The sequence below is a fragment of the Rana temporaria genome, chromosome 2, assembly GCF_905171775.1.
Source record: "Rana temporaria chromosome 2, aRanTem1.1, whole genome shotgun sequence".
Classification (NCBI taxonomy): Eukaryota; Metazoa; Chordata; class Amphibia; order Anura; family Ranidae; genus Rana; species Rana temporaria.
Window position 1 is genome coordinate 72,719,008 of NC_053490.1, and position 14,864 is coordinate 72,733,871.

General features: G+C 44.9%; 1 protein-coding gene across 1 annotated transcript in view; it reads right to left on the bottom strand.

The window, feature by feature from the left end:
• The window catches only part of UFM1 (ubiquitin fold modifier 1), a 53,162-nt gene extending 38,766 nt beyond the window's left edge, over positions 1 to 14,396 (bottom strand). The window contains exon 1 of the mRNA XM_040340374.1: positions 14,261 to 14,396. Within this exon, the coding sequence (XP_040196308.1) occupies positions 14,261 to 14,262 (2 nt within the window). The 5' untranslated portion in view covers positions 14,263 to 14,396. The remainder of the gene's footprint in view (positions 1 to 14,260) is intronic.
• Positions 14,397 to 14,864: the final 468 nt, after the last annotated feature.

Below are 14,864 nucleotides of genomic sequence, written 5' to 3' on the forward strand. Positions count from 1 at the left end.
TTTGATGACTTCTGCTGATTACTATGTACATTTGAATCTCCCTTTGCTAGACCACCGAGTGCCGCTAATCAGAGAAGAGATCTTGAAAATAAGACAAGTACCGTATCTAGTTATTTCCAACACTGCGAGAAGTCACCCTGCGAGCCAAGTAGGAGATGCGCAATGTTGGTTTATTCTTCATGAATTGCTCACAGGTACAAGGGTGCTAAGAAAGTGCTCAAGCTTGTGTAGCTCAACCAAAGTAAACCTTTATAATGCCGTCTACAGGGTTCAACTACTTAATCCCGACCACTTGACTAGCATTACACTTCAGAGTATAAAGTAGGTTTATAGTTTATTATTCAATTCACCAGAACACCCCGATAATGAGTATATGAATGTAAATTTATTCAGCTGCAATCAAGTTCTCACCTAGCGTCTCTTAAGCCTCGTACACACGATCGGATTTCCATCGGACAAATCCGTGGAATTTTGTGCGAAGGGCGTGGGCCGTGAACCTTTTCCGCATACAGCCAACATACACAAAACGACGTGTTTTTTCTGCTCTTAAACACTTGCCGCCCGCCAATGACAGATTGACGGCGGCAAAGTGGTTGTAGAATCCTGACTGGACGTCATATGACGTCCTCAGGATTCTGAGCCGCTGCGCGCCCCCGGGGGCGCGCATCCCGGCGATCGTTGTTGCAGGGTGTCAGTCTGACACCCCATAACACCGATCTAGGTAAAGTGTCTCTCACGGAGACACTTTACCACGTGATCAGCCGTGTCCAATCACGGCTGATCACGATGTAAACAGCAAAAGCCGGTAATCGTCTTTTCCTCACTCGCGTCTGTCAGATGCGAGTAGAGGAGAGCCGATCGGCTTCTCCTCTAACAGGGGGGGTTTGTGCTGATCGATTATCAGCACAGCCCCCCCTGAGGATGCCCACTGGACCACCAGGGATTCCACTAGATCACCAGGGATTTAAATCAAAGGTATGCCACCCTAGACCACCAGGGATGACACATAATGGATGCCAATCAGTGCCACAATGGATGCCAATCAGTGCCCACAATGGGCATCACTGATTGGCAGGCATTGTTTGGCACTGATTGGCATCCATTAGTACAACACATTAGTGCCCATCTATGCCCATCCATGCCGCCTATCAGTGCCCATCCGTGCCGCCTATCACTGCCCATCCGTGCCGCCTATCCCTGCCCATCCGTGCCGCCTATCCCTGCCCATCCGTGCCCATCATCAATGCCACCACATCAGTGCCACCTCATCGTTGCCCATCAGTGCCACCTTATCAGTGCCAGTCAGTGCAGTACCATCAGTGCCCATTAGTGAAGGAGAAAACACTTATTTACAATGTTTTATAACGGAAACAAAAAAAATGTTTTTTTTTCAAAATTTTCGGTCATTTTTTATTTTTTTTCTGCAGAAAATAAAAATCCCAGAGGTGATCAAATACCACCAAAAGAAAGCTCTATTTGTGGGTACAAAATTATAAAAATTGAGTTTGGGTACAGTGTAGCATGACCGCGCAATTGTAATTTAAAGTGCAACAGCACTGAAAGCTAAAAATTGGTCTGGGCGGGAAGGTGTATAAGCACCCTGTATGGAAGTGGTTAAGCACCACCCTTTGGGCAACTTCTGCTAATGTTATGCTATGGTTAGCATTGGCTCGGAGCATGCGTGTTTGTGCTTGGAGTGTACACACGATCGGAGGATCCGACGGAACACATTTTTTCAGAAAATTTGAGAGCATGGCTATCCCACATTTGTTGTCGGAAATTCCGACAACAATTGTCCGATGGAGCGTACAGATGGTCGGATTATCCGTCAAAAACCCTGCCATCGCACAATTGTTGTCGGAAAATCCGATCGGGTGTACGGGCCTTTAGCCATATTTACAAGAAGACAGCTAAAACAGCAACGTTGACTCCTTGTTCATTCCTGAGGGTTTAGCAGCAAAACTCATTGAAGAGCATGAAATTATCTCTCACACAGCTATATACCGATCAGTTACAACATTATGACCACTGGCAGGTAAAAAAACGAACATTAACTAAAGGGGTTGTAAAGGTACAATTTATTTCCCTAAATAGCTTCCTTAACCTTAGTACAGTCCTCCTTCACTTACCTCATCCTTCCATTTTGCTTTTAAATGTCCTTGTTTCTTCTGAGAAATCCTCACTTCCTGTTCTTCTGTCTGTAACTCCACACAGTAATGCAAGGCTTTCTTCCTGGTGGGGAGTGTCATGCTCGCCCCCTCACTTGGACTACAGGAGAGTCAGGACGCTCTCTATGTTGCAGATAGAGAAAGGAGCTGTGTGTTAGTGGGCGTTCTGACTCTCCTGTAGTCCAAGGGAGGGGGCGAGCACGACACTCCACACCAGGGAGAAAGCCTTGCATTATTGTGTGAAGTTACAGACAGAAGAACAGGAAGTGAGGATTTCTCAGAAGAAATAAGGACATTTAAAAGCAAAATGGAAGGATGAGGTAAGTGAAGGAGGACTGCACTAAGGTAAAGGAAGCGATTTGTGGGAAAAAATGAAAAAATAAAATAAAATGTACCTCTACAACCCCTTTAACTTGTTACAATTTCATCTGAAAGTAGGTGGGATATAGTAGGCAGCAAGCGAACACGTTATCCCTGAAGTTAATGTGTTGACAGTAGAAAAGAAATGGGAAAGCGTAATGATTTGAGAAACTTTGACCAGGACAAAATTGTAACGGCTAGATTGACTGGGTCAGAGCAACTCCAAAACAGCAGTTCTTGTAGGAAGTTGCTGGTCTGTGGTGGTCAAGGCCGACCAAAAGTGGCCCAAGGAAGATAAACCAGTAAACAGGTCATTCATGGGTGGCCAAGGCTCATTGATGTACATAGGAGTGAAGGCTGGCCGGGGCAGTTCAAATACAATAGAATAGCTACTGTGGTTCAATTTGCTAAAAAAGTTAATGTGGATTCCAAAAGAAAGGTATCAGAACACACAGTGCACTGTGTATGGTAGCCAGAGTGGTCATTGTGCCCATGCTAACCAATGTCCACAGCCAAAAGCACCTACTATGGGCACATGAGAATCAGAACTGGACCATGGACCAATACCCCAGTCCTGGCCCAGATAGTAAGTGATTCACCCAAGCTAGTGGCACGCCGGGCAAAAAGCTTTGGCGACATGGATACTACATGGCTTTCTAGCTATCCTCAGACACTAGGCATGTTTCCATGCAATAAATGCCAGATATGTCCATATGTACATCGGACATCGACATTTACTGATGCCCATGGACACGGTTCCTTTGAAATCAGAAATCTAATTAACTGTTCCTCTTCACGTGTCATTTACGTAATTACCTGCCCATGTCCAAAAATCTACGTGGGCAAAACAAAACGATCTCCTAAAATCCGGGTTGGTGAGCATTTGAGGGAGATTAATGACAAAGAGAAGATACCAGTCAAATCATTGGCAAAACACTTTGCGCAATGCCATGACAGGAGTTCCAAGGGACTAACAGTGAAAGGCATTTATGCCTTAAAATTACCGAAAAGACGGAGGCAATTAAGACCGCATTCTCCTACAGAAAGAGAAGTGGTGGGTCTACCGTCTAAAATCTTTAGTGCCTGCTGGCCTAAATACTGAATTAAACTTACAGGTCATCTTGGACCCCTGACAAGGCATCACCTCAAAATCCAAACTGATATGTTTTTTTATCAGCTAGTCTAACCTATCGATACTTGTATATGTACCTAGAGATTTTCATATACACGACAGTGACTAGCTGCACTATCAAATAGTGTAATATATATATATATATATATATATATCTATCTATCAATGGACTCTTATTCTTCGCTTCATTTCTTTCAAGATGTCCTCTCCCAATTATGTTCATCCTAATGATTCCCAAATGGAGCGAGTTCACTATATATATATATATATTAGATCGTGCATCGCTCTTGATCTCAAATTCAGCCTATTGCTATCTTCTCCCCACCATGTCTTTATCGCTTATTTAATAAATCCCAGCATTTAACATTGGTGATAAGCATGTTTTTCCCTATTGTCCAATTCCTCTTGTGTCAATTTCCTTTTGTTACCTGTCCCCATACCCTTCCCACGATATCTATAAGTATTGTATTCCCTATCCCCCATCCCCATGAATGGAATAATGATTCTTGACAGCGGTCAGGCCATGGACGTAGTAGCACCGATAAAGTAATAGAGACCGCCTACATTTTGTGAAAATCTAGTACTTTTTCTACTTCCCTCCAAAACGGTTCTACGATGATATAGAACAGGGATAGGCAATTAGCGGACCTCCAGCTGTTGCAAAACTACAAGTCCAATCATGCCTCTGCCTCTGGGTGTCATGTTTGTGGCTGTCAGAGTCTTGCTATGCCTCATGGGACTTGTAGTTCTGCAACAGCTGGAGGTCCGCTAATTGGATATCATTGATATAGAATTAAGAATAATTGCCATAATGGAGTACTTCGGTACTCCTTATAACGAGACTTGATCTGTTTTTCAACTATTTTTCACTTTCCCCCTGGTGATAATCACCAACTGATCCCTGCAAATAAATAGGCATAGCAGCTGGTGACAAGCAACGTCCGAGATGAAGCTACGCCATTGAGAATGGTGAAATGCGTTGATGTCATCACCCGGCGCTGTCACGTGACGTTACCTCCATGTGTGAGGGACAGGGGTAAATTGCGGTGAAGGAGCCGTGAAGAGCTGAGCAGTACGAGCGGAACAGTACAAGCGGAATTGCTAGCACACAAGGATACCGTCTGATGCATGGAATACACAACCTGGATTTGCTGCCACTTGCTACCAACATGCGATTTCCATGGACACTTATTGTTGCCATTTCATCTAAAGGTCTGTAGTAGTGAATAATTCACCTGTAACCAACATGCTTTGACGTTTCGTTTGGATGACAACAGACAACAAGCTGGTAATGTACAGACAACAAGTGGGTAATACACTAGCATTCCAGTCATTGATATTGGTGTTTTTGTGGCTACCTGCGTTTTTAAACCATCCTCAACGCTATGAACAATATGTTTATCCAGTCTTGATTAGCCAGCGTTACTCTACTCCTCTCACCATTAACAATAGAATTATCCATGCATGGTTGACATAATCTTAAGCTGATTAACTCCATCCACTCCTGCTCAGTAGATACTAATGGATCTAACAGGAACTTGCTTGTTAAAGTGGGGGTTCACCCGAAAAACACATTTTTAACATTAGATTGAGGCTAATTGTGGGAAGCACAATCGGGTGTTTTTTTTTTAAATCAATGCAGTACTTACCGTTTTAGAGATAGATGTTCTCCGCCGCTTCCGGGTATGGTCTTCGGGACTGGGCGTTCCAATTTGATTGACAGCCTTCCGACCGCTGCATACAGCGCGCCAGGAGTTGCCGAAAGTAGCATTCCAGTCGGCGTTCGGCTTCTTTCGGCAACTCGTGACGGGCTGTATGCGACGGTCGGAAGGCTGTCAAAGAGGAACGCCCAGTCCCGAAGACCATACCCGGAAGCGGCGGAGAACATCTCTCTCTAAAACGGTAAGTACTGCATTGATTTTTTTTAAAAAACACCCGATTGTGCTTCCCACAATTAGCCTCAATCTAATGTTAAAAAAAAAAAATTCGGGTGAACCCCCGCTTTAAGACTGCCTTGACTAACACCACTAATTTACTTTCTGCTGCATTACTTAAACCAATTGAATAGCTCTTCAACTCCGTATACTCTAGGACCACTACAATCAATACCTTCCAAAATTAGTGCATTCACATGACCTTCATTTTCTATATATGAAGATGAAGTAATTCAACAGGCCCTCTAGGTACATTCCCATTTCTCTCCGCTCCTCCCCCCCCCTCCCCCACACACTGGGTTCAGCCACCTGCAAAAGCACTTATTGACTTATTTAAGAAGGGGCTATTAGGCATTACCTTCCTGAATTATTAATAGCTCTCATGATTTTCTTGTTAGCCAAATTAACCAACTGATTACATGAAGTGCATGGTTCTCGTGGCTGAATCCATAAACGTCCAGACTAGTGTCGTGTTTTTGTGTTGTTAATTGTGAGTCCTGTTTGTTATACTCGTTTATGGACATTCATTCCTTTTAAATGATTCAATTTTTCCATATAATTCGTCAATGACTGTACTTTTTATACTTATGATACCACAATAAATCCTTTTGTATCAGAATATCTTTTAGATCATTATTTGTTGCTATTAGTAACCCCTTTCAGGCCTTCCTTTAGGCCATTCCCTTTCCCCTATTCCCCCTTTTTAGTAATGGAAGGTGGCCTGATGAAACACATGTTCTTTTACATTATGTGGATGGTCATGCAATTCGCGTGCCCAGGGAAGAGATGGCACCAGGATGAAATATGGGAAGAAGGCAAGCAGGAAGAGGCAGTGTGATGCTTTGGGCAATGTTTTGCTGGGAAACCTTGGGTCCTGCCATTCAGAGGTTACTCGACTTGTACCACTTACCTAAACATTGTTGCTGACCTAGTACACTCCTTCATGGAAAAGATACTTCCCTGATGGCAGTGGCCTCTTTCTGCAGGATAATTCACCCTGCCACACCGCAAGAATGGTGTGAGGAACACAAGTTTGAGGTGATGGCTTGGCCACCAAATTCTCCAGATCTCAATCCAATCGAGGATCTGTGGGATATGCTGAAAAAACAAGTCTGACCCATGTAGGCCCCACCTCGCAACTTACTGATGGGTTGCAACTGGATAACACAGCATACCACCTTCAGAGGTCTAGCGGTGCCCATGCCTCAACAGGTCAGGGCTATTTTGGTGGCAAAAGGGGACCTAATGAGTTTTAGGTAGGTGGTCATAAAGTTACCACTGATTGATGTATTTCAGTTTCTCTGTTTAGAAAAAAAAACTTTATTTTGTGGTAATAAAGTGGCTAGCTTTTAGACTACAGATAATAAAATAGATAAAACTTTATAAACAGCAACAGTTTTGATGGACAATTTGGTCACTTAACCACTTGAGCTCTGTAAGATTGTACCTCCTTCTTGACCAGGCCATTTTTGCCATTTAGCACTGCGCTACTTTACCTGGTAATTGCTCGATCATGCAATGCTGTACCCAGAGGAAATTTATATAATTTTTTTTTCTCACAAAAATAGAGCTTTCTTTTGTTGGTAGTTGATCACCACAGTTTTTTTTGCGATATAAAACAAAAGAAAAAAACAATACTATGGTATATATATATATATATATATATATATATATATACACTTTTTTTTTATACTACGAATGGCATTGATCAGCAACCTATAATGGGACTGCGATAGTGTGGCTGGCAATCTAAAACGAAATGACTCTGGGGGGGACAGATTGCCACTGACATTAAAGCGGGATTCCACCTGCAAATTATTTTTTTTTAAAAGTCAGCAGCTACTAACACTGTAGCTGCTGACTTTTAAGAAGGACACTAACCTGTCCTACTCGCCCGCGCTGATGGCCCCCGGATGCCGATCCCTCGATCGGTGCAGGTCCCGCGCCGCCATCCACACTAAGGGAAACAGGCAGTGAAGCCTTACAGTTCTCTGCCCGTTTCCTACTGCGTATGCGCGAGTCTCGCACCGACTTGTGAATGGGCAGCTGCTCTCTGGGATTACACACAGTTCCCAGAAAGCAGCGCGCCCCATTCACTAGAAGTGGATGCAGAAGAAGACAGACCGTGGTTACAGAAGAGGCAGATTACGGACTTCCGCATAGCAACAGGTATTTCGGGTGAGTATAAACATTGTTTTTTTTTCTATTTTTTAGGATTGTTTTTGTGAAAAAAAAAAAAATTCTGGGTGGAACTCCACTTTAATACAGTGATCTGTGCTAATACTACACACAGTCACTGTACTGGGAAGGGGTTAACATCTAGGGCGATCGAGGGGGAACATGTGTGCCTAACATGTAATATGTGTTAACTACAGATCTCTGTTTCTTATCCCTGCTTCTCAGAGATAAGATCATTCCCCCTGTACAGAGCTTTGTGTTGATTGTCAGCACAGAGCTTTGAGCTGTGAATGGACACAGCCAATCAGCAGGTCCCATCCTATTATTGGTCGGGACTTGCTGACTGACTTCTGCTGTGTACAATCACAGCGGGTGTCACCAGGGGCACATGCGTGCCCTACACCTGGAAGCAGGCAGCGAAATACCGCTTCCAAGAAGGAGTATACTTGGTGTAAACAAGTCCTTACATACTGATCAGACTTTAAAGTGCTTTTGGGGTTTAACCACACTGGGTGGAGATCATAGGATGTCCTACCGAAACGCACCTCGTGTGCGACCCAAAGGTTGTGCTGCAGCGTGTCTGTCAGTGGACACGCTGTCGGTACCACGTAATCAATCTCAGCAGATCACATGACAACTGTCAACCATCAATGGCTTTGATTCATGCTATTCATTGTGTACAATTGTTGATAGCTGTGATTGGTCACAGTGATCACATGTTACAGACATGACCAATCACAGCCCATCCGTACCATGTGATTAGCTGTGGCTTATCACCGCTAATCACAATAATACACACTGAATCAATTTAATTCAGTGAAAATGGTTGCTTATACCAGTGAAATTCACTGGTATAAGCAATCATAATGTGCTCTGATCACAGTGTGGTAAAAATAAATTTAATATATATGTATGTATGTATGTATGTATGTATGTATGGAGTAGGACCAGCCCTCCTCTGGTCCTACTCCAAACCCTTAAGCCGCGTACACACGACCGTTTTTCATGATGAGAAAAATGCAATTTTTTAAAACGGTCATTAAAAACGATCGTGTGTAGGCTTCAGAGCATTTTTCTCGACGTGAAAAATAGCCATTAAAAATTTAGAACATGCTCTAATTTTTCTTGTTGTTTTTCTAGTCGTGAAAAACGGTCATGTGTACCCTTTAACAACATGAAAAAAACGCACATGCTCAGAAGCAAGTTATGAGATGGGAGCACTCGTTCTAGTAAAACTAGGGTTTGTAATGGAGATATCACATTCGTCGTGCTGTAACAGACAGAAAAGCACGAAGACTGAAAAGCGCGAATCGTCTCTCACCAAACTTTTACTAACACGAAATCAGCAAAAGCAGCCCAAAGGGTGGCGCCATCCGAAAGGAACTTCCCCTTTATAGTGCCGTTGTACGTGTTGTACGTCACCGCGCTTTGCTCGAGCATTTTTTTTCACGATCGTGTGTATGTAAGGCAGGCTTGATAAGAATTACGTTGAGAAAAACGTTTTTTTCCATGACATTAAAAACGGTCGTGTGTATGCGGCATTACTTTCTGCTTTCAAGCAATACATCTAGCTTCTTCCCAGCAGCAGCATAAGGTAAGGGGGGTGCACTGTGATGTAAGGGAGAGCGGGGGACTCAACTTCTGATGGTGGGGTGGCTCTTGACATCTAATGTAAGGGGAGGGGATGGACAGCTAATCTTATAAATACAACCGGCCCTTTTGAAGGCAATCATAATGCTGGTGCGGCCCACAATGAAATTGAGTTTGACACCCCTGATATATATATATTCACCACCTTGCATTCAAAAAAATTGTGACAAAAAAATTGCCATTCCTCTTACTAAATACCTTGGACTGTCTACTCTCCAAAAAGGGATCATATGGGGGACATTTCCGTCCTGGCATTTCCAGGGCCACAAGATATGAGAGAAAGTCTGTCAGTACATCAGGATTGATCAATTTTCAGATAGATCCCATAGTTTGTGGATTCTATAACTTTCCTACAGACCAAATAATATACACCGATTTGGGGTTATTTTAACCAAAGAGAGCAGAAGGGGCCTTAGAGTTGTTTCCAGAACTCTGGGGGCAAAAAGTCAGGCCATTCACAAAGCACAGCAGGGAACCGGCTGTGAAGTCCGAGAACCGATTAAATAATTGGCTTGGGGGACGACACCGTGGGATCCCTGAACAGGTAAGTGTCCTTATATCAAAAGCCAGAAGCTGCAGTATTTGTAGCTGCTGACCTAATTTTTTCTGAAGGAGCACGGAGATCCGCTTTAAGTACATATCTGGTCAAATGCAAAATCTACATAGTGTCCCTATCCCACTGATGATAGCAAATCACGGCTGCTGGAGGTGCTCACAGGACTGGAGGAGATGTAGAGGCGCCCTCAAGCTGACACCACTTCCGCTCTATACCCACAGGGGTCCCCAAACTTTTCCTCCAGTCCGATGAGCACCTCCAGCGGCCGTGATTTGACATCATTGGTGGGACTGGGACACTTATGCAGGATTTGTATTTGAGCAGACACGTATTTAACCACTTGCTTACTGGGCACCTATACCCCCTTCCTGCCCAGGCCAATTTTCAGCTGTCACATTTTGGATACAGCGTTGCATTACCGTGCAATCGTCTTTCAAATGAAATGTTTATATATTTTTTTCACACAAATAGAGCTTTCTTTTGGTGGTATTTAGTCACTGCTGAGTTTTTTATTTTTTGCTAAACAAACCAAAAAATAGAAAAAAAATGAAAAAACTTTTTTCATAGTTTGTTATAAAATTTTGCAAACAGGTAATTTTTCTCCTTCACTGATAGGCAGCACTGGTGTGCACTGATCAAGAGGCAATAATGATGAGGCACTGATAGAAGACACTGGTGGGCATTAATAGGTGGCACTGGTTTTCAGCACTGGTGGGTAGTAAGGGGGCTAATGTCCCTCTAACAGAAGCCAGTTAAAGGCTTTCTTCTCGCTGGCAGCGTGAAGAAAAAAAAAAAAGTAACCAGTAAGGATGAGCTCCGGCGCATTCACACACCCCACATGCAGAGCCCGCCAGGAAGTCGGCACTGCGCTAATCACAGGCAGTGAGACATTTCCCAATCTCTGCAGCCGTGCATCAGGAAATGTCTCACTGCCTGTGATTAGCGCCGACTTCCTGGCGGGCTCTGCACGTGGGGTGCGAATGCGCCGGAGCTCATCCTTAGTAACCAGCTTCTGTTTACTTCCATGATCAGCTGTCATTGGCTGACAGCTGATCACATGATAAAGGGCTCGCTGTGATTGGCCCTTTACCCTGATCAGTCGAGTCCCCAAGAACTCTGTAATCACAGGGCGCACGAGAATGAGAGGATGTAACTCTTTTGGCTATAGCGTGAGCATCAAGTGGTTAATGTGACTTAAAGCGGGAGTTCACCCGGATATTTTTTTTTTAACATTAGATTGAGGCTCATTTTGTGAAGGGGAATCGGGTGTTTTTTTAAAAACGAAGCAGTACTTACCGTTTTAGAGAGCGATCTTCTACGCTGCTTTGTTTTTAAAAAAACTACCCGATTCCCCTTCACAAAATGAGCCTCAATCTAATGTTAAAAATTTACATTTCCGGGTGAACCTCCACTTTAAAGGGGTTGTAAAGGTAAAAAAAAAAAAAAAAAAGTTTCCTAAATAGCTTCCTTTACCTTAGTGCAGTCCTCCTTCACTTACCTTGTCGTTCCATTTTGCTTTTAAATGTCCTTATTTCTTTCTGAGAAATCCTCACTTCCTGTTCTTCTGTCTGTAACTCCACACAGTAATGCAAGGCTTTCTCCCTGGTGTGGAGTGTCGTCCCTTGAGGGGGGCGAGCAGGAGAGTCAGGACGCCCACTAATACACAACTCATTTCTCTATCTGCAACGTAGAGAGCGTCCTGACTCTCCGGTAGTCCAAGGGAGGGGGCGAGCACGACACTCCACACCAGGGAGAAAGCCTTGCATTACTGTGTGGAGTTACAGACAGAAGAACAGGAAGTGAGGATTTCTCAGAAGAAATAAGGACATTTAAAAGCAAAATGGAAGGATGAGGTAAGTGAATGAGGACTGTACTAAGGTAAAGGAAGATATTTAGGGAAATAAATTGTACCTTTACATCCCCTTTAACCACTTCCCGCCCGGCCTATGGCCGATTTACGTCCGGGAAGTGGTTATGAAATCCTGACAGGACGTTCTAGAACGTCCTGCAGGATTTCATGCCGCGCGCGCCCGTGGGGGCGCGCATCGCGGCGATCGGTGATGCGGGGTGTCAGTCTGACACCCTGCATCTCCGATCTCGGTAAAGAGCCTCCGGCGGAGACTCTTTACCACGTGATCAGCCGTGTCCAACCACGGCTGATCACGATGTAAACAGGAAGAGCCGTCGATGGCTCTTCCTCACTCGCGTCTGACAGACGCGAGTAGAGGATAGCCGATCGGCGGCTCTCCTGACAGGGGGGGTTAGCGCTGATTGTTTATCAGCGCAGCCCCCCCTCGGATCGCCACCCTGGAGCACCAGGGATGCCCACCCTGGAGCACCAGGGTGGGCAAAAAAAAAAAATGGCAAAAAAAAAAAAAAAAAAAGTCTAAAAAAAAAATAAAAAAAAAAGCATAAAGAAAAAAGATGCCAGTCAGTGCCCACAAATGGGCACTGACTGGCAACCTGGCAAAAATAAGTGCTGCCACCCCAGTGTCCATCAGCGCCACCCCAGTGTCCATCAGTGCCACCCCAGTGTCCATCAGTGCCACCCCACAGTGCCCATCCATGCCCAGTGCCCACCTATCAGTGCCCATCTGTGCCACCCATAAGTATCCATCAGTGCCGCCCATCTGTGCCGCTTATGAGTGCCCATCTGTGCCGCCCATGAGTGCCCAGTGCCGCCTATGTGTGCCCATCAGTGCCGCCTATGTGTGCCGATCAGTGCTGCCTATGTGTGCCCATCAGTGCCGCCTATGTGTGCCCATCAGTGCCGCCTATGTGTGCCCATCAGTGCCGCCTATGTGTGCCCATCAGTGTCGCATACCAGCGCCGCCAATCAGTGCCACCTCATCTGTGCCCGTCAGTACTACCTCATCGATGTCCATCAGTGCCATCTCATCGGTGCCCATTAGTGCCGCCATATCAGTGCCCGTAATTGAAAGAGAAAACTTATTTACAAAAAAATTAACAGAAAAAAATAAAAACGTAATTTTTTTTCCAAATTTTCAGCCTTTTTTTAGTTGTTGCGCAAAAAAAAAAAATCGCAGAGGTGATCGAATACCACCAAAAGAAAGCTCTATTTGTGGGGAAAAAAGGACGCCAATTTTGTTTGGGTACAGTGTAGCATGACCGCGCAATTGCCATTCAAAGTGCGACAGTGCTGAAAGCTGAAAATTGGCTTGGGCGGGAAGCTGCGTAAGTACCTGGTATGGAAGTGGTTAAAGGAGAAATCAAGCCTGGGCCACAGAAGTGCACTTTGTTTTGCACTCCTGTGACCCGTTCTCAGCAGAGAGTGGTCTGAAGTCCGCTGTTTGCTGACATCACAGGAATCAGTCCAGGCACTGCACCATCCCGACAATAAAGTCTGGATCTGCCAGGTGTCTGGTATGCTAGCAGTCTCAGCCTCTCAGTGAGCCACTGATACGGCCGCTCCCCGCCCCTCCACAGCTCATCGCTCCAATGAGCGAAAGGAGCAGAGTGGAGAGCAGCTGATTGACAGTGAGCAGCTCTCCTCTGGAGGAGCTGAGAGAACTGAGCCATCGGCGGTGTTCGTGGCTCGGTTCTCAGTGCAGAGACCCCGGGGAACAGATGCAGCATCCAACTAGGAACTATACTTCTCCTTTAAAACATTTTTTAAATAAACTACCCAATAGATGGAGCTTCCCTTTCTTCACACACACAGTAGCGGTGGGGGAAATCGCACTGCATTCCTGTTCAAATCGCATGCAATTCTTTGCAGTGCGATTTGCACCCATTTATTTTGTATTGACGCAAATCGCACCGCCAAGTATTGGTACTCGCTGATAAAAAAAAAACAGTATTGTGCATCCCTAATTTCCTCTTACTTCCTGTTACATCTTTGAGACAGGAAATGAGGGGGAATGTCCCCAATAGACACAGGCAGCAAAAGATGAAAAGGCTGGAGGGGGGGGGGGTTAACCCTTCCATACACTATCCAATACTACATAACCAATCTGTGGCTACATATAGGACTTCAGCACAGCCAATAGTGTGCCTGGGCCCCAGACAGAAACGTGAGAGCTGCCATTGCAGGCTGTGGGCCTTGTACACTGAGTGTCAGCTTGCTGGAAAGGAAGGAGGAAGATGACAGTACAGGAGCAAACACCAATGCCAGCCTCCTGCCAGGCTCACCACATTCCAACACATGGGCAGGCAGCAGATGTCCGCACTGGGTGGGAACGTCTGCTGCCCAGCTGTGCCCGAACGTCTATGACCCCCGCCATTCCTCCACCAGCCCGCCCTCAGACCCCCCATTACTTACATCTTGTACACACTCCTCTCCTCACTCACTCCACACAAGATGCTGTCACACCGGGACTGATGTCACTCGCGCAGGCTTCCTCACTTTAGGGCTGCCCGAGAACACGCCTGACCTATTTCATCGACCTAACTGCAATAACAAGAGAACTATTCAATCACGCTAGCTTCATCGTACTATATTCTGACTGATATTAATTCTGCAGCCGGCTTAGCTTTCATAGAATAAAGTATAATAGTTTCCCTATTTGGCAGGCGCATAGAACAGCACCCGGCACTGAAGGACCCGTGGGGTCCTTCTATGTTTCTACGTGTTCATAAGAATATGAATCATCGTAAGGCATGACGTCGGCAGCGGTGTGACCGGCGCGGCCATATTTGATAAGGGCAGAACTTGTATCTGTATAGTAGAGGATTTGATAGAGAGATATATATTCAATAAAAAAACGGTAAAAGTGAATACTAGCTAAGGCTGCATGAAGCTGAAGTGTTTTATTATTAAAGTGGTTGTAAACCCTTTTCAACCACTTTAACCTACAGGTAAGCCTAGCTTAAGGCTTACCTGTAGGTGCTTGAAGTATCTCCTAAACCTCCACAGTTTAGGGGAT